General features: G+C 35.1%; 2 protein-coding genes across 5 annotated transcripts in view; one reads left to right on the forward strand and one right to left on the reverse strand.

Annotated features, from left to right (window-relative positions):
* LOC136808848 (uncharacterized) overlaps positions 1-18442 on the forward strand; it is a 51736-nt gene that overhangs the window by 28100 nt on the left and 5194 nt on the right. The gene's annotated exons all lie outside the window — the stretch shown is intronic.
* LOC136808770 (uncharacterized) lies at positions 1146-3780 on the reverse strand. Its single transcript, XM_067065308.1, has 3 exons — positions 3691-3780; positions 2524-2989; positions 1146-1717 (listed from the first exon to the last, which is right to left on the reverse strand). The coding sequence occupies exons 1-3, from the start codon at positions 3778-3780 to the stop codon at positions 1146-1148; spliced, it is 1128 nt and encodes a 375-aa protein (XP_066921409.1).

An 18442-nucleotide genomic window follows, 5' to 3' on the forward strand; every position in this document is an offset into this window, starting at 1 on the left:
CTTTCCCCCGACATCTTTTTTTGCGCGATATCCAATTTTTGAAAATTGCAATAAACAGTGATCAAAGCAGTTTTTTTGTGTGAGATGGAAAATTTCCTAATATAGATATTTTGGTATACAGTGACACCCACAGGCCCCAACATGGTTGGGACCGAGGGCTAGAAAATTTTCAAATTTTTACCCCATGGATTGGCTAGAAAGGCACTAAAGTTTGTTAAAACACTCAAAATTTTCTTAAAATGCCGATCATACAGCGAAAATATACTAAAAAGATTGAAAAATAAACATATCCAAAATGTAAAATCAGCCATAAACACAGTTTTAATACGAGATATCTTTCTGATGGAATTATTCTAGAGAATAAAGTCACTACACGCTTTTTTTTATAAGAATACTTTCTATAAGAATATCAGGGTGAAAATGGGCCAAATCGTAAGAATACCCTAAGAATACTTCCAGGGTGACTTTCACAGATTTTGATAAGAACATAGTCATTTTCTATTTGGTAACAAAAATAACTGGGTTTTTTGTTCGACTTGTAATTGTAACTTTAAGTTAGAAATTTAATTTTAGCTTCAATTATGCGCTTCCCCACCTGAATCTTTCGAATAGGTCATTTTTTATGTTTGCATTAGAGGTCAAGTCTGAAAAAGTAAGAATACATTAAGAATATTTCACCCTCAATTTCGGCAAATTCTTAAGAATACTTGACCCTCAGCCAAAGTACACTATTCTTATAAAAAAAAAGCGTGTATTTCTTGCTAAATAACCATTTCTAACTGAGACGGAAAACTTTGACAACAATTTCTGTGAGACGGAAGAACTTTATCACTGAATAAAATCAATACATTTAGCTTTAACTGAGGTCATCAAATTTTGGGAACTCCGAATTTTTAGAAGTAAAAAATCAACTAGAATTATATAACTCTTTAAAATTCGATTACAAATTATTTTAAAGAATACTTTTAGCCTCATTTTACACGAAACATACCCATCAGATCCAACCCTATAATATGATGAGACGAGACTGAGATATGCTTTGAGAGAAGAAAACATCTTTCAGGGATAGAACTTTTTAAAACTTTCTATTTTACAACTTAGAAATAATATAAAATCTTCAAAACTATTTCAATGAGTTTATCGAATTACTCAGGAACCACGACTGGCAAGGTGTCATCGAATCCATCGTCATTTTCGTTATCAGCATCTTCTGTGTCAGAGAGATTTTCCATGATCAAAACTTGGTCAATTAAGTCGTCGAATCCACGTAATCTAAAAGATTGCGCCACACCTCGGGGGCATCGGCATTTCGGACAAGACTTGGATGACAAACTATTGGAGCCAGCGTAGTGGCGATCAGAGCATGACTGACAGCTTACCAATGTACCACACTGTTGGCAACCCATTGGTTGCCGGGCTGGAAATCGTTGGCATATGCAACATGTGAACGCCTCTTCTAGAGCTTTTAGATAGGAAACGGGGAACTTGTGTTTGAATGCAAGAGATTTGTAGCTCTTGAGCAAACGTTTAACCTCGGAAAGCTCAGATAACAAACTGTTTGTTGAATCTCTGTCTTCGCTGCTTGAATTGTTGGTACGTCTGCGTTTACGAACTGTCACTGCAGGGCTTGAATCGAACTCGAGTGATCTATGTCGATCCATTTCTTCTCTATCGACAGCAAAAACCTTCCGGGAACCAACTTTCCAGAACGTTATCCCTGAAAAGAGTATAAATTGCAAGGTTATAACTTGACGCAAAATTAGTTTAGGCAGATACGATAAAATCCCAGGGGATATTGGGTTTGACAACTGACGGTATGTCTGGCGAAAAAATTGGCTTTCAAAATCGCACCCTTAACAAATACTAAACCAAAGTTTCAGAAAATTACTTTAAAAATACTTTAATGTCAGAAATTCTCGCGTCCAGAAAATTTCGCCAATCAGGCCATTATTCGCGAAATTTCGCGCGTTTCGATGGAATTCAATTTCGCGAATCAGCAAGAATTCATTTGGCTGGAATTCTTTTTCGCGACATTTTGCATGTTCTAATAAGCAAAAAATAATCAAGAAAATCTGAAGACCGTGTCTCATGGGAATAATTTTCGCGAATTAGCCGCGACCATTTAATTTCGCGAATTGAGGGGTCATTCTGGACGCAAAAATTTCTGACATTAAAGTATCCTTAACATATTCTTACTTTTTCGAGACTAGCCCTTAATACAAACATTAAAATAAAACTTTTTCAAGACGTCTACATACACAATGGTATTAACTAAAGAGCGATTTCTGTCTCAAAGTCTCGATTTTAGTCGAAGAACTCAATCGAATCAGTTCTCATAAAAATCTGTCAACCTATCCTAGATGTGTTCTTAGGTTATTCTTACGACTTGGCCAATTTTCAACTTGACATTCTTGTGTAGAGGATATTCTTATTAAAAAAGCCTCTACATTGCTACATTTTCCACTTAAGCTCTTTTCAAAATGGAATAAGGTGAGTCTGAGAAAAGAAAAGCTTTTTACTAACCTCTGGTTCCTTCCTGGTCTGGTATCTTGATTCCATCGGGACCCACAAGAACAAGATCTTCGACGTCACTAACTTCATTGTTAACCACTTCGAGGATATAACGAACGTTGGCCTGATCCTCTGAGTAAAGTTTTACATGTACGATCGTGTTGTGGAAATGCACATTTGCTGGCTTTCCGTTTTCTCCTACATCTGCTTTCACCACTCTGACTGAAGCCAATACTTTTCGTGTGATTCGCGATACGGACACGGGTGACGACTGTCTTATGGGGGTAGATGCTTGTGATGTTGCCGGTGACGAACTGGTGGATGGTTGTGGATGACTTGCTTGGTTTCCACTGATGCCACTGATACATACAGTGAATGTAGTTTTGTCTGGGTAGTCTCCGAGCTCGAAAACTCCCTCATTATTAATAAATTCAGCACTTGAACCGAATTTCAAGAAGATGCCACTGGTGTCAGCAATCTGAAAAATAAATAAAATTTGATATTTAAAAAGAAGATTAAAACCAGCATTGGGTCATTCCTATAAGAGTTCTGGAAAGTAATTCTGTTCTACAGACAGTTTGGTTTCAGACTAGAATTTTTCTATCGATTGATCTTGAAAAATTACTATAAGCCCTAGTGACCTAGACTGCTAGACATGCTACCATGTTCAACTTGATACAATATGTTTCTACTCCAAATCCCGGGGGGGGGGTACTACCCTTGTCGACCGACGGGGGTGCTCCGCTAAGGTTCGAAAAATGGACCCTACGTGGGACTTGAAATTTGCGAAAAAAGTGACCCTGAATGGGACTGAAATTCCAAAATTTTCTCAAATCTTCTACTTTTTCCCCAAATCTTCCAAAAATAGGCACCCTACGAGGGACTGATTTTTCTATTTTGGTGTTTTTGCGACCCTACCTGGGACTCGTGGAGGTTTAAAAAGGTACCCTGACCAGCGGAGCATCCCCGTAGCCCATCTTGCCCTAGTACCCCCCCCCCGGGCTCCAAATGTTCTCTGATATTTTTTAGGATTAATTACTAAAACAATTCGAGGCTCTAAGATTACGAGTCAAATAAATTATTTCATGGTTTGTGAAAAAAAAGGGATTTCCCTGATACAGCATTTAACATTATTGAAGCAAAACATCACGGTAGGAATATGGAAGAGACAAAACTTACTTGAAAGGATCTCCCAATGTTTTGCGGAATGACTTGAGAAATCCTGAGTTTAACTTCTGCAGCACCGTAGCATAGTGTAAAGACTTTCATCCTAAAAGTTTTCGCACACCTTCCACTTCAAGTGATAACTGTAGATTGTGAAAATTTCGCGTAGCTGCTAAATAAATTTCTAGTTTTTTTTAACAATAGCTTTTGAGATCACGTGGGTTTGTCAGATGTCAGATAACCAATCAGATTTAAGCTTTTTCTTATGAAACAATAGCGTGAAAAGAAAATGACGATGAAAACAATAGGGAAAGTGACAAAGGAAAGTAAAAATGAGAAACCCAACGATACGCGTTTGTTTATGCAAAAATAATTTAAAGTTCAAAGAAAAAGTACCTGTAAAATCTATTCAAACTAGAATTGAGTTTCGATCAACACACAATAGTCAGCAAATAAATGGTAACAGACACGGGAGAAAATTCTTTAAATATCTCTGGTGGGTATTTCTAAAATGAGACACGAGATGAAAGTAGGTGTTTGCGTAAAATCTACGTCATCGCCTTTTGATATTTTTCTTCTTTGGGTGTGGCTAACAAAAATTTTTCGGAAATGCAAAATTGACTGACAAAAAGGGTCAGCGGCACGGCCGGCGGTTCACAAGAAAGAAAGGAAAAAGTATATTATGTTATCATATTTTTGTCGAGAGCACATTTCTTTATAATCTTATTTATTTTATATCTTTTACTGTATGATTAGGCTTTTGTTGAAATTACGTCATGGTGATACAATAACTTTCCAATTAATCGCTGACACACCGGCCGTGTGCATTAAATTTAGGCTATTATTTTAGATTAGATATAGAATTAATGTATTCTATATCGTGCACACATGCACACATGTTTTCTTCCCAGATCCCCAATGACAAATTGTTGTGCTTTGGATTTAGTTCCCAGGCCTCCTAATTAGTGCCATTCCCTTTTGATCCCTATTGGAATTTCAATAAATTTTAAAGGTCAACATTCTTTCTAAAATTAAAAATAAGACCGAAATTATACTTTCAATTTTTTTGAGACTGAAAAATATTGAAAATTGGATGAATATTCAATTCTCAATTCTCTTGAGCGCGAAAAGAAAAATTCAAATTGAATCAAAATTCAAAATTCAATTTTTGAACTTTTTGAAATATTGAAAATTGCTGCAAAAAATCAATTTTCAATTTTCAAAATATTGAAAATTGACCAAAACCCGAATGGACGTTTTCATACACGGATGCCATCTTAGTCTCCATTGCAATATTCCATTTAATCGGTATTTGAAATAATTCCGTGTCGAGTTTGAAAAATCAAGCCACCAATTCGTTAAACGAGACAGACTTAGAAATATATAACCATTTTCACACGTAGCATCATGGAAAAAGTTCCAATCTTGTTCAAATTTACACATGAGCTGCATTTTAGTCTCCATTGCCATATTCCATTTAATATCGGTATTTGAAATAATTCCGTGTTGAGTTTGAAAAATCAAGCCACCAATTCGTTAAACGAGACAGATCTAGAAATAACCATTTTCACACGTAGTATGATTGAAAAAGTTCCAATCTTGCTATAATTTACACATGAACTCCATTTTAGTGTTTCATCAGCAAATTCCAGAATCAAGTCTTTTTGAAAACAAGAAACTAAAAGTGAAAGTCAGAAATTGATTTAAGGTATAGACTTTTCACTCAGAAAGCTTTATGAAAACTATAACATATGACAGAATGTTGAAAAAGTTTACAAAAAAACATCACTACAAAGTTTCTTTGGTTTGAAAGTCTCTTGACCACTAAAGCAAAGAAAATGTTCAAGAAAGTAAGAATCAACACATGAAATCAATCTCCTCGCTTCAACCGCCATCTTGTATCTGTTTTGTTTTGAAAACGTTTGTTGTTTAAGGAGCGCGAAATCAGAAAATATATCTTTTTTAGCCAGTACCCGACTTTCGCAAGCTTTTCCCTCTCCAGACGGCAAAAAGTGTGTTACTGGTATAAAGCGCCGTTTCTACCAAAACGGACACACAGAAGGAAACACGGAAAAAAAATAGTGACACTCTCTTTAAAGGCCCACTCGCTAGCGCTGGGCCAATAATGGTTTATTGATGGCCTTGAAAACCGAATTTAGCTCGACATTGTCTTAACAAGAGATTTACTGCTTGTAAAATTTGACTTGGTGGTTTTTTGTAATTATAGAGCTCGAATTTTCCTTATTTTAAAAAATCGTTACACTATTTATTTTCCGCTCATGAATATCGATTATTGAATACCACAAAAATTATGTATTGTCAATTTATGCTGTTGTTCGCCAATAGCGACCTTAAGGTGGTAGTTACCTGAGATTTGAAAAGTTACCGAAAAAATTATAAATTTTTGTTTTTTGGGCGTTTTCGAATCTACAACCATTCCAGAGAGTGCCTTGAAAATTTAAAACCCGTATCTCAAGTATTTGGGTCGCAGGAAGCATTTTTGTGTACCATGGTAGTCCAAAAAAACCCCTAGCAACCAAATTTCAATCGGTTGCTATGGCCTTAATCGCTCAATAGCTGCCCCAGCATAGCAAAGTAGCACGCCAAAAGAAAGCTTATTTAACGCCCTTTCCGAGCGTCAAAGTTCCTTATCTACTTTGGTTTACGGGTTGTTTCAAAATATGGGTTTTAGTTCCATGACAAGCGAGCAAAAGTGTAAACAAAATGGAAGCAAGTTCTGTGACTTTGCAACTGTATTTTGTTGGTGTAAAGCCATTTTATTTGCATGAAATGATATTGCTGATGGATTATTCTTATTGTAATTTGTTGTTGAAGAGTTCTTGGATGTATTTGGACAAGCTTTTGTGTTGTTAATATCCTGAAGAGGTTGGCTATCCGGTACAAAACCATTTGTCGTTATGTGATTTTCTGGAAGGATTTCTGCAGCTCCTCTTGACATTCAAACTATTTTGTGATATACTATGAACCACTAGTTAATTGGAGTAACCAGAAAATTCCATTGAACCATCAATTAGACGTCCACATTACAATAAATGGTGTACTTATATGGCTTGGCGAGGGTTGAAATCTGGTATGAGCATCCGGTCCGGTTGCCCGGTCCGGTCGCGCAGACCTCGCACCTTGACCGACATGACAACATAAAAAAACCCTAATTGATAGTCAGAAACTGACTCCATTTGATTGAAAATGCATGATAATATTTTATTGAGTGAACTGAAATGAAATATGCCCAAGATTTGGTGAATAAAGAGTCAAAATGGACTTTGCGCAAGCCAATTACATGATTTTTGTTAGTTTGGCGCAACACGAAATAGGACAAAATGCAAGGATTTTGGATGTTTTTGATTGATTACTTACACCTGTTATGTGATATAAATTATGGATTGTTTTTACAAAAACAGTTAAAAGGCTGAAAAACTAGGTTAAAAAATACATTTTGTCATAAGATATTACGTTTTCTTTACTTTTTTGCCCTTTTCCCGGAAACGCGTTTCCGGGGGTTTACTAACGCCTTGACGGATATTTCTCAGGATCGGAAAGTGCTAGCTTCATGAAATTTTCAGGGAAGGTTTCTTTCACCCATTTGTCAGAAAACTAATGAAAATTTTCATAAAAAATGTTTCACTCCTTCAGAATCCAAAAATTTACAAATTTTAGGTTCCAGACCCCCTGGAAAAAAAATTCAAAAAAATTTTTCATTAGTTTTCTTTGCTTTCTCATTACAAAGCTGTGTGCCAAAAATCTTTAATTGAAATGATCTAGAACTCTAGAAAAGCCTGTCGAAAGAAAAATATAGAACGTTACCCCCTGGCCAATATTACCCCCGTCTTTGCTATTTTTAGATTTTTTTTTTCATTTTTAACATTGTTAATAGTTGTGTTACATTTATGGAAAGTTTCATCAATATATCTTTGATATTTCAAAAGTTATGACTAAAAAGGTAAAAAAATGACTTTTTCCATTTCTCAGGTAACTACCACCTTAAGCAACTAGGACGACGACTTAAATGAGGACGTGAAGTAAATCTTAAAAGTAAATGGTAAATTTTATCCTATTTTATCTAAATTTAATATCACATGGAACGATTTTAGATGCAGGAAAGTCTTTGTAAAAAATAACGTTATAATTCTGGAGGGGTTCATATCATTTAAAACTATTGTACTCTTCCTTAACCGTCTTCGTTCTCAAAACAGAAATTTTAAGTTGTCTTGAGATTTGAAAACGTCCATTAATTTCCCTATTAAAATTAACTATTATCATGAGAAATTGATATGAAAAGAAAAGAATCTAGCTGCGATCCAGATATCAATCCCAAAGGATTTTCTTTTTGTTCAATCCTGCTGTACTCTCTCAAAGTCGCCGTTCTAGATGCTTAAGGTCCCTAATATCATTAATTTGGTTGTCCAAACCATGAAGGTAATAAAGATATAGATGGAGAGAAAAAGTCTCGGTAATGATCTAAATGGTCGTTGAAATCTTTTATAAATCTATTCAAAGCGGCTTTTCTTTGATGTACCATCATTGGAAGCAAAAAACATCAATTTATTAATTTATAAGAACAGAAAGAGACTGTTTGGTTGATTTTGAAAAACTTAATTTTGCCGAAAATCCTTGTTAAAATGCGATTCGAAGGGCTAAAAGAGTATATTAATTTGATAAGGACACATTTTTGGGCTGGCATTTTGTTAACATTGAGAGTTGCATCACATTATCATTGAAAGTTTCTTATCTTAAAATCTTCACGTCTAAGTGGGCAACGGTTTTCATACTCTGACAAAATGATCGATACAAGGTTCCTAATCGTAACACGTAATTCTTTTTTAAATCTATCGATGGCTTTATGGGCAGCTTCCCCTAGAAGTTTGGAGAAGTTTTTTTCAATTTTTCATGACAAGGCTATTATATTTCAATATACTTGTTAAAAATGTAATGTCTTTTCATTCATCTTAAATATTCCCACGAGTATACCCAAAATTAATCATCTTATTCCCAAAGCAACCAAACAGCTGTTTGCTTCCGATGATAAATCAGAATATAACAAAAGGCATTGACTCTCCATCTATATTTTTATTACCTCCATGTCCAAACTAATGTAATACTAACAGTTTTAGCCTGGATATCCAAGCTCAAAATTTTAGAAAAAACAAAATTTACCTCAACATACAAAGTTTTAAAATTATAGAGCTTGGTCTCCCTAGAGAATGAAAGTGAAAACCCATGTTTCCTAGCCAACCCAGGGCAGCAAAATAGAAATTAATAAAAAGCAGTCTTACAAGATCTAAAACTATTTAAAACATCCAAAGATTACCCCAAAGTCCATAAAAAAGTTTGCATGCATTATCATGACCAATCATGTTTTCTTGGAAAATGAACTTGCCTCTGTTTTCTTCTTTTTCATGTTTTCATGTAACAGAAAGCCCTATCTTCACTAGCAACTGGAGGACTATCCTATTTTTGCTTTAGAATTGCTCAACGCCGTGTAGATTGGCCCTTGCGGTTTTAGCGAAGTGAGCGCAAGCAAGCGGACTGCATTCTCTTAAAGAGAATGCAAATCGCTCTAGGGAGACCAGGCTGTAAACCAGAACATAAAATATCAAAAACTAGACTGTGAAATAGTTTACAGCCTGGATATCCAGGCTATAACAGTTTTTGAATTTAGAAGTTGTTGTCGATCTTGAAATTTCCACATTAGAAAAATTTCCTCTACAATACCGATTTTTCATGCGCATCAATTTTGTTTTAGATTAGTTCGACCATTTTTTCTATTAAATGATCTATCTCAAATACTTTCAACATGAAGATAGTGAAATCTAGTTAACGGTAACCCTATATCTCATTCAAGCGACCCTAAATTATTGAACTACACAAGAATAGGATAAATTACAGAGGTACTAGTTTGTATTCATTTCTAACAAAGATGAGACACTTTCCGACTGATCTTCTGAGCAAGTCAGCAGGTTTCACAAATTTCTTGGTTTAATTTATCGACCATGGCATCGTTTGAAAGCTCTTTTCACAGGCACTAAAATAGTAAAATGCATCTATATTAGCCTACATCTTTCCTTGAATTGTAGGTGGCCAGGAGCTATGACCAAAAGTTTCCAGTGTTGAAAAGTGAACAAACCCGTTTTTCTGCGGTCATTTCAATCTAAAAGGTATTTAAATCGAAAGTCGGTTTATGGTAGTCGAGTCAAGTTACATTGCGCATGTGAATTCATCCACTCTTGTCTCCCGAATAGACGGGGGGGGGTCCGAATAAGCAGGGGGTAGGAAAATTTTCTAAATTCTTATAAGCGGGGGGGGGAGGTGTAATTTCAAGAGACAATTTTTTTTAACTGATATCAATTTCAACAACAAAAAATAAACTTTAACAAATAAACACGTAAAATAAGAATCAATACTAACGAAAAGGACAATTTTAACAAGTTTAAGGTCCATCTACACTGTAATTAAATATTGTATTATTCGAATTTAGTTAGCAGGGGTGGGGGTCTTGATAAGAGCGGGGGAGGGATTTTTTTTTCTCTTAACAATTAGCGGGGGATGGATTTTTTTCTCTTTACAATTAGCGGGGGGTCGTCTATTCGGGAGACAAGAGTATATTTTGACGTCAATTGTTCGAAAATTTTACAACATTAAATTGGTTGAATACCAAGACACAAACGGTGTTCTAAATTTACAACCCCATGCCAAGACGTCAATCTGAATCACGTCTCTCTTACCTTTTACTAAAACGGAAAAGCAAAAATCGATATGAATTTAGATATCGTTATATAATTATAGCAGTTGAATTCAATTAAAAGCCGATCGGTATTTAAAGCACATGCTTTGTTCACGTGGTGTTAATTATCTCATAGTAATAAAAACATGACCGGTTTTTTGTCGAAGAGGATTCCATTTATTTAATTGTGTCCGGCTAGGGTCATGGTACATTTTCGATACATTTTTTTTGTTTCATTAAAATTTGGTTTGTCCAGAGAGAGTGGATGCTTGTTTGATCTAATGAATTTGATGAATTGATGTATTTGGTACAATCACGGTCATAATATTTGAGAAAAAAAGGGAAATTCCCCAGGAAGTTTTGAAACCACAATCGATTTGTAAGTGCTCTAAAGTAGGTTCGAAAGGTAGAGTTTTAACTCTGAGTTTTAACGCTAGACTTAAGCCTTAGGATCTGAGAATCCAAAACTGAGGATCCAAAAGTTCAAAAATAATCAAATTAGGCTCAGAACATAGCCTGGAAGTCTGCCAACCACTCCCAAATTGAAATATTCCATTAATTTAAAGAGATAGCCCAAAATCGACTTTCTCGCCGGAACTTTAAATCTTGAAAAACGTTAAAATAACCGGAATTCTCATTATATTTCAACCAGGATTGTAGTCTGGCTGGGTCTATACGAATTAAGTACAATCGTTTTTAGAAGAACCATTATATTTCTGTTGAGGCTCGGTAGCTCTCATATTATGATGTTTTTGGTTCTGGCGAGTTTCAGGATTTACCCTTTTTCATCCCTTCTTCGTATTTTACCCATTTACCCGGGGGGGGGATACTAGGGCAAGATGGGTTACGGGGATGCTCCGCTGGTCAGGGTACACTTTTTAACCTCTACGAGGTTACAGGCAGGGTCGCAAAAACACCAAAATAGAAAAATCAGTCCCTCGTAGGGTGCCTATTTTTGGAAAATTTGGGGAAAAAATAGAAAATTTGAGAACATTTTGGAATTTCAATCCCATTCAGGGTCACTTTTTTCGCAAATTTCGAGTCCCACGTAGGGTCCATTTCTCGAACATCAGCGGAGCACCCCCGTCGGTCGGCAAATGTAGTACCCCCCCCCGGGCCCATTTACTACATTAACTCTAAATTGGCTTAGAATTCAGTCATTTCTTCATGATCAGGGTTACTTTTTATTGTTCTTACTATGTAGCGTTTTAAAGACTACATTATGCAGATATAGAAAAAGTGTTTTAGGTCGACCGTGTTGTTGGCCAAGGTAATCTAAATGTAGACGTGACCTTAAAAATAACTTAAAACACGACATGCCAGTCAATGCTTGTTATCTAAAACCTACAAGAGACTGTTGGAGAATTTTTTCAAATTTTGGCTTTCAAATTGGCTGAACTATTCAATCCTTTGTAGGCTATATAAGGTTTCCAATTTCAATCTTTGATTCGATTTTCGAACGGTTTTGGAATCAGAATCAGTATATTTAAACATGGTCTGAAATATAGCGCCTGGTAAAAAGTATAACCAACACGACGATAAGTTGAAGGGAAGAGTGTGGGGCTTGTTAAAATACTGAAAAGGCTCAAAGAGAATATACTGGTTTTGCTTTAACCTCGTTGGCCACAAATAGCTTTTCATTAGTCAGCAAGAGATATATAGGATTTCACTTGAATATTTCACACGCTATTTGAGATTCAAAATGTTCAACATTCCAATGTATGTGATTGTCTATTTGACAGCAAGGGAGTTATCATACTTCGGTAGCTGTGCCGAGATGATGGAGATTGAACTCGGATTAATACCCTGGCCCTACGATTAAGAAAGTTACGAGGTTTGCATGCTAATAAGGTTATATATCTTATTGGCTCATTTAGAAATTAGACGAGACAAGATCCATTATTTCTGACATCGGTGTAAGAAATTATTTGGACTCAAAAACTATGGTAAAATCTGTAAACTTTCATCAAATGAATAGATTTTTTCGATCAATGTTTTCTTCAAAGTGAACTCTATTTCTTGATACTTCCCTACAAATTCTCCAGGCAACTTTTTGTCTAAGAATTGAGTCTGAAATCGCGTGTGCTTATAAAGAACTTTCCATTTTCTCGCTTAAGAAAATATCCTTTCAAAACAAAATTTACTGGATAACGAAATTGAACATAAACTTGTTTCGTGGGGCTAAGTTTTACTTAATGCTCTTATATTAGAAGGCTAGAAATCTATAGTTAGAATTTTCAGAGCAAACTCGAGTTGTACTAAAAAGTGTCTTAGATTTTCTTTTGATACGTTTTATAAAAGAAATCAAAAGGTTTTAACGATCAATTACCGACAGATTTCCAGTTTTCCTTTATAACTCCGTGGTTATAAAATGAAATTCCGTTAAACGTGCACTCTAAATTACATTATAGAAACATTATAGAAGCATTAAATCAAAAGGTTTTAACGATCGATTACCGACAAATTCAACTCCAGTTTTCCTTTATAACTGGAACTTAATGAATGAAATTTCGTTGTACGTGCACTTTAAAATATATTAGAGAGAAACATGATGGCTGCGTTTAGACCAGCCTGGCATTTGTAATTGCTTGCAGTATTCTTTTGAATTCTATTGTTCCGCGCAATTGTTCGGTTTGTCAAATGCCTAATGATGCCAGCGTGTTGGCATTTTGTTGGCATTTGAACTGCCATTTTGAGCAAAGGAATCCCCTTTTCTGGCATTTCAAATCAAACAAAGGAACCAAAACAAAGAGAAAAAATGACATTTTTGATTTTTTAAAGTATTTGCACGTTTTTTATTCAGTTCTTTCTATAGATTGTAAAATTTGCAAAATTTGCCATAGCCTAGCCCTACGGCAAAAAGTTTCAGTCTTAATGACTGCAGTTTTTGAGAAATTCCATGCTTTTCATTGTTTGATCTGTCAAAGTTGAACTTGAGGGAATCACCTTTTCAGTAATGACTCTAAAAAGACGATTCCTTAAATGCCATGACAGAAAATTCAATGGAAAAGCTATTAAAATCGAATCCCTCATGAGCAAATGCCAAATTACAAATGCCATTCGGTCTAAACGCAGCCGATATCGATGTTTGCGGTTCTTGATTACTTTTAAGGGCTCTGACCATACAGGGTGTCCCTAATAAAAGTATCGAGTTTGAACATGCGATTGAGTAAAAAAGTTTGTGTGTGTTATCGCTAAAATATAAGAACGTTCTCCATCACATAGGCTCATTACAAAAGGTAGTTACAACGTATAAATTAATCAATAGCCCTTTTACTATTCCCCTGTTGCATAAATGTACGTCTTTAAAAATCAAAATTAATAAAAATTCAAATATTCCCTCGTTTTACTTTTTTATTGTTCCATACATTCCATTTTTATTATTTTCATAGTTTTACATACGATTCTTTACAAACATGTTTTAATTGTTGCGTTTTTCTCATGATCGTAATTTCGTTGCATTTGTAAACAGGCAGAGTATGTTTTTATTGTTACGTAATGACAAAGAAAAAAGAGGGAGAGCTTAAAATACAATTTTGTGAATACACACTTAAAACTTTCTACTCAATCGCATGTTCAAACTCGATACTTTTATTAGGGACACCCTGTAGTGAATTTTTCATAATTGCCGTGTTTAAAATGTGTTTTCTGACTGATGTAACCAACAAAACTATGGCATGTTATACATTTTCTGTTAGACAAACTATTCCTGAATCTGAAAATTCAAAAATTGCATTGAAAAAATTTGATGAAGAAGAAAATGAAGACTTTTGCGAGGAAGAGTATTTCAACTTTGAAGAGCTTAGTTTCGGCGAAGAAAAAACATTTTGAAAAAATTATCGCAGTAGATGGTGTATCTTTTACCGAACAATAAAAATTTTTGCGGAAAATTTTTGTAAATGCTTCTTTGTCTCGAAATCTTAAAAATAGTCGTTTTTCATCAATTTTTCACCTGGATTTTGCTTAAAAAAACAGTCATAACTTTTGACACATCTTTTTAGAAAAATTTTCCGCAAAATTTAAAATAGTTCAATTCTTTGCGGACAGGGTAAAGAAATTTTGAAACAAAAAAGTTAATTACCCATTAAAACTTAGCACTTTTTGTAAAAGATGGTGATGCAACATATTATTAACGTCTTTTTAAAGTTCATAACGTCATTTTTGCAATTAAATTCTTAATTACACTCTTAAGGGATTCGATTAAAAAGCAATTTATAAAGGCAATTCTTTGTTAAAAGTGTTAAGGAACCTGAAATACAACTTTTTTGTTAAAATACCAAAATCAATTTTTGGACTATGGTCAGAGCCCTTAATGGGGCGGATGAAATATGGGGTGCTTTTTCACTACGCTAGATCGATAAGTGGTTCTCATTAACGGTCCTTTTCATAAATTTCTAAGGGTTGTAAAAAATATACAGTGAAGATTCGTGCTTAACATCAGATTTTGATCGCTTCATATAACATTCCAGATTTAACGTCGAAATTTGGTCATTAAACCTTTTGTTCTCCAAGAGAGGGGTAGAGCTCTCTTGGCTTAATGACCAATTAAACTAAAGATACACCGAAAATAGATTATTTGCAATAAAATAGCAGACAGAGGTGTTCAGAGCATCAACATTTATCAGCAGTGAAATGGTTTGCTTTTTGCATAAAATGAATGAACTGCCTCAACTGTTGGAGAACTGATTATAAAAACGACTGACTTATAATTACTTTCAATTAAATTTTGTCAACCATGCTGCAATTAACTCCAAATTCAAAGAGTCGTAAACGCTTTGACAACTGTTTTGGGAGTCAGTGATGGTTTCCTATTAATTTTCTTTGTTTCAGTTAATCGATTTTCGCCAGACAGTCCCAGTGAAAAAGCACCCTTGGAAATCGATCCCTTAGCATATCCCTTTTTAAATGGTCATTAGCTATTTAATTTTTCCCCTAAATGGAAATTTCTAGCATCTAGTGGTATTTTTGTCTCGATCCTCCGTCCAATATATATTCCTTCCCCCAAGGATTTATTATACACTGGATATACAGGGTGTCCCTAATTAAAGTATCGAGTTTGAACATGCGATTGAGTAGAAAAGTTTGTGTGTGTTATCGCTAAAATATAAGAACGTTCTCCATCACACGGGCTTATTACAAAAGGTAGTTACAACGGATAAATTAATCGTAATGACAAAGAAAAAAGAGGGAGAGCTTAAAATACAATTTTGTGAACACGCACATGAAACTTTCTACTCATAGTTGTGTTTCGACTCGATACTTTAATTAGGGACACCCTGTACAAGTGCCTGATTTTTGCTGATTTCTCATGTTCTAGCTATGTCCGCAGTAATGATATTATTGTTCACTCTCCTTGCCTGATTAAATGATTTTTCGAAACATTTTAATTGCGTTTTTTATCGAAAATCACTCATCCAATTTCTAAAAGAGCCTTAAAATTCTTCTATTTAATTGCCAATTATATGTCGTTATGACGTTTCAGTTGTGAGAACGATGCAAAAGATGTGTTGTGTATAAGAAATTGAATGTTGACACCGGAAATTTTCAAACTTCAACCTCAAAAAAACCACCTTGTCACCACGTGCCTCCAAAGGATTTTCATACCACACCACAGTGACACCAAGACACTCAAGTCTAATGTTTATTACTTTTAGTTCTTGTACTAACAGTTTTGGAAAGATATTCCCAATTGAAAATTTCGTGTTACTATAAGCATTTTGTTTGATTTTTCTTGTCTAATGATGTTTTTCTCACATCAGATTTCACAAATGTATCCGGCTTGGTATTCTAGCTTTACTTTCAAAATTTTTCCTGTAAAGATACGAAAAGAAAACGCTAGAGAACACTTTTTTTAAATGAGATTAATAAACATTTTCAAAAATCAGATACCTTCGAGCCGCCATGACAGTTGTCCTTTGCGGACAGATCTAGAACATCAATTATTTTCTGAAACAAAGAAAACACGATGGTCGCTCTCCACTTTTTTATGAGTCATTTATGCAGTGTTTCTTATAATTTTTTGCTTCCCCTATATTGTTGAAAACATCAAAGTCATCAAAGATGAACAAACTTGACATACTTATCTGGATCACGCCTCTCCGAAAGAAATCAAGAATCATTTGCGGTTTTCAGACCATAGAAATCAAATAACTCATCGAATTTCTTGGTCGAAAGTTACAAGAGAATAGATTATGTACGACGAAAATTTGATCATCAGTGTAACCACACTTTTCGGGATGACGGTTGCTCAGTGGTGATCAATTTTTACAGTGTTTAATGCGATGATAGCAGTTGTGTTGAAGTTTTTATAAGATGCTCACATAATTGGTTATTCAAAACAATAGAGATGACGCGTTCTTTAGAAAAATATAATAAAAGTTTTTGTTTGAATAGTTAATGACCGATCTAATGACAAAAATTCTTGTAAATGTTCAACTTGATAATGATAGGTTGTTCTATTGCTTTGATTGGATACCGAAACGACCGAAACATTGGAAAATGTTTGTTTGCTTCATATATCGGTCTCTCAATTATTGATGATATGCATATACAGGGTGTCCCTGATAAAAGTATCGAGTTTGAACATGCGATTGAGTAGAAAGTTTCGAAGTTTTATGTGCGTGTTCACAAAATTGTATTTTAAGCTCTCCCTCTTTTTTCTTTGTCATTACGATTAATTTGTACGTTGTAACTACCTTTTGTAATAAGCCTGTGTGATGGAGAACGTTCTTATATTTTAGCGATAACACACACAAACTTTTTTACTCAATCGCATGTTCAAACTCGATACTTTTATTAGGGACACCCTGTACAATGTAAAGGCTTGGGGACACGAGAAGTTTTTTACGCGTTGGTGCACTGCAACATGCTCCATCCCAACAACCTGAAACGCTTTCTCGTGTCTCTACCCCATTTTTCTTTCTACCAATAAAAGTGAAATCTCACTTTTGTCCCAGGGACAAAATCAGCGTGCGTGTCCTTTAGGTATTTCCATGAAACCATGAAACCAGAAACCATGGGACATGCACTTTTTTTCTTGTATTGTTGGGATAGAGCATGTTGCTTTGCACCAACGCGAAAAAACTTCTCGTGTCCCCAAGCCTTAAATGGGCTCTTCCAGAAAAAAAACATTCATGGGGGGTGGAGGATATATTGTCCAGGGGTATTGAAAAAACCCTGAAAAACTGCCATGTCCATGGGGTGAATCTGATGTCCAGGGGTAAATATTTGTGTCCAGGGGGTCAATTTGATGCTTGTCCAGGGGTGAAACACGTGTCCAGGGGGTGGAAAATCGAAATGTCCAGGGGTAGATCAAAGACAAAATAATATATCCTCCACCCCCCATGAACGAATTTTTTCTGGAAGAGCCCAATCCCACTGTTATGCAAGATTAGAATTCCACTGCTTTGAATACTGAATGATATTCAGGTTACTGTTTTTATTTCGATTATTTTCTTATGGATTGTCAAGTAGAAAAGATTATCACATTACTGTTTTTTGAATCTTGGTAAAAGCTCACAGTGAATAACTAACAACCTATCATGTTTCTCATAGTTGTCTGGAGGCTTCATTAAGCTTAACTGTTTTATAATTGTATTTAGAATTTCCATTTTTCCTATTTCGTGCTCTTGAGAACTTTCCTGCCCTTGCTAAATTCAAATAAAGAACTTTGCATTGATTCTCCTAGACCTCATTTGGTTGTGAATCTACACAATAGATTAAGTTCCAGGATTGTAGGCCTTACTTTAGGCCGAGTAAGAGTTTTACGCTCGAATTGAAGGAAGATATGACATAGCTTAGATCATCATAATACCGTTGTTTAATACCCCCAGTCAAAACCCAGTAAATAGTTTGTATCGCGTAATCAGATCTGATCTGTTTTTCACTGTTTCTTGGAATGTCATAATTGCCTGTTTCGTAGTTCTTTTATCTTGGTTATTCTTGATATCATTTGATGTGAAACCTGCTATGGAGCATCGAGATCGTATCGAATGAACTATGATGAAATTCTAAAAGTATTGGTAA

The sequence above is a fragment of the Clytia hemisphaerica genome, unplaced genomic scaffold (assembly GCF_902728285.1).
Source record: "Clytia hemisphaerica strain Z4C2 unplaced genomic scaffold, Clytia hemisphaerica genome assembly, whole genome shotgun sequence".
Taxonomy (NCBI): Eukaryota; Metazoa; Cnidaria; class Hydrozoa; order Leptothecata; family Clytiidae; genus Clytia; species Clytia hemisphaerica.

What these genes read in the sequence shown, in the direction of transcription:
- LOC136808770 (XM_067065308.1), bottom strand. Translation starts at nt 3,780, where the DNA reads ATGAAAGTCTTTACACTATGCTACGGTGCTGCAGAAGTTAAACTCAGG. An exon ending in ACATTGGGAGATCCTTTCAA is followed by an intron (nt 2,990 to 3,690) that starts GTAAGTTTTGTC and finishes TTTATTTTTCAG; the next exon opens with ATTGCTGACACCAGTGGCAT. An exon ending in AGACCAGGAAGGAACCAGAG is followed by an intron (nt 1,718 to 2,523) that starts GTTAGTAAAAAG and finishes TACTCTTTTCAG; the next exon opens with GGATAACGTTCTGGAAAGTT.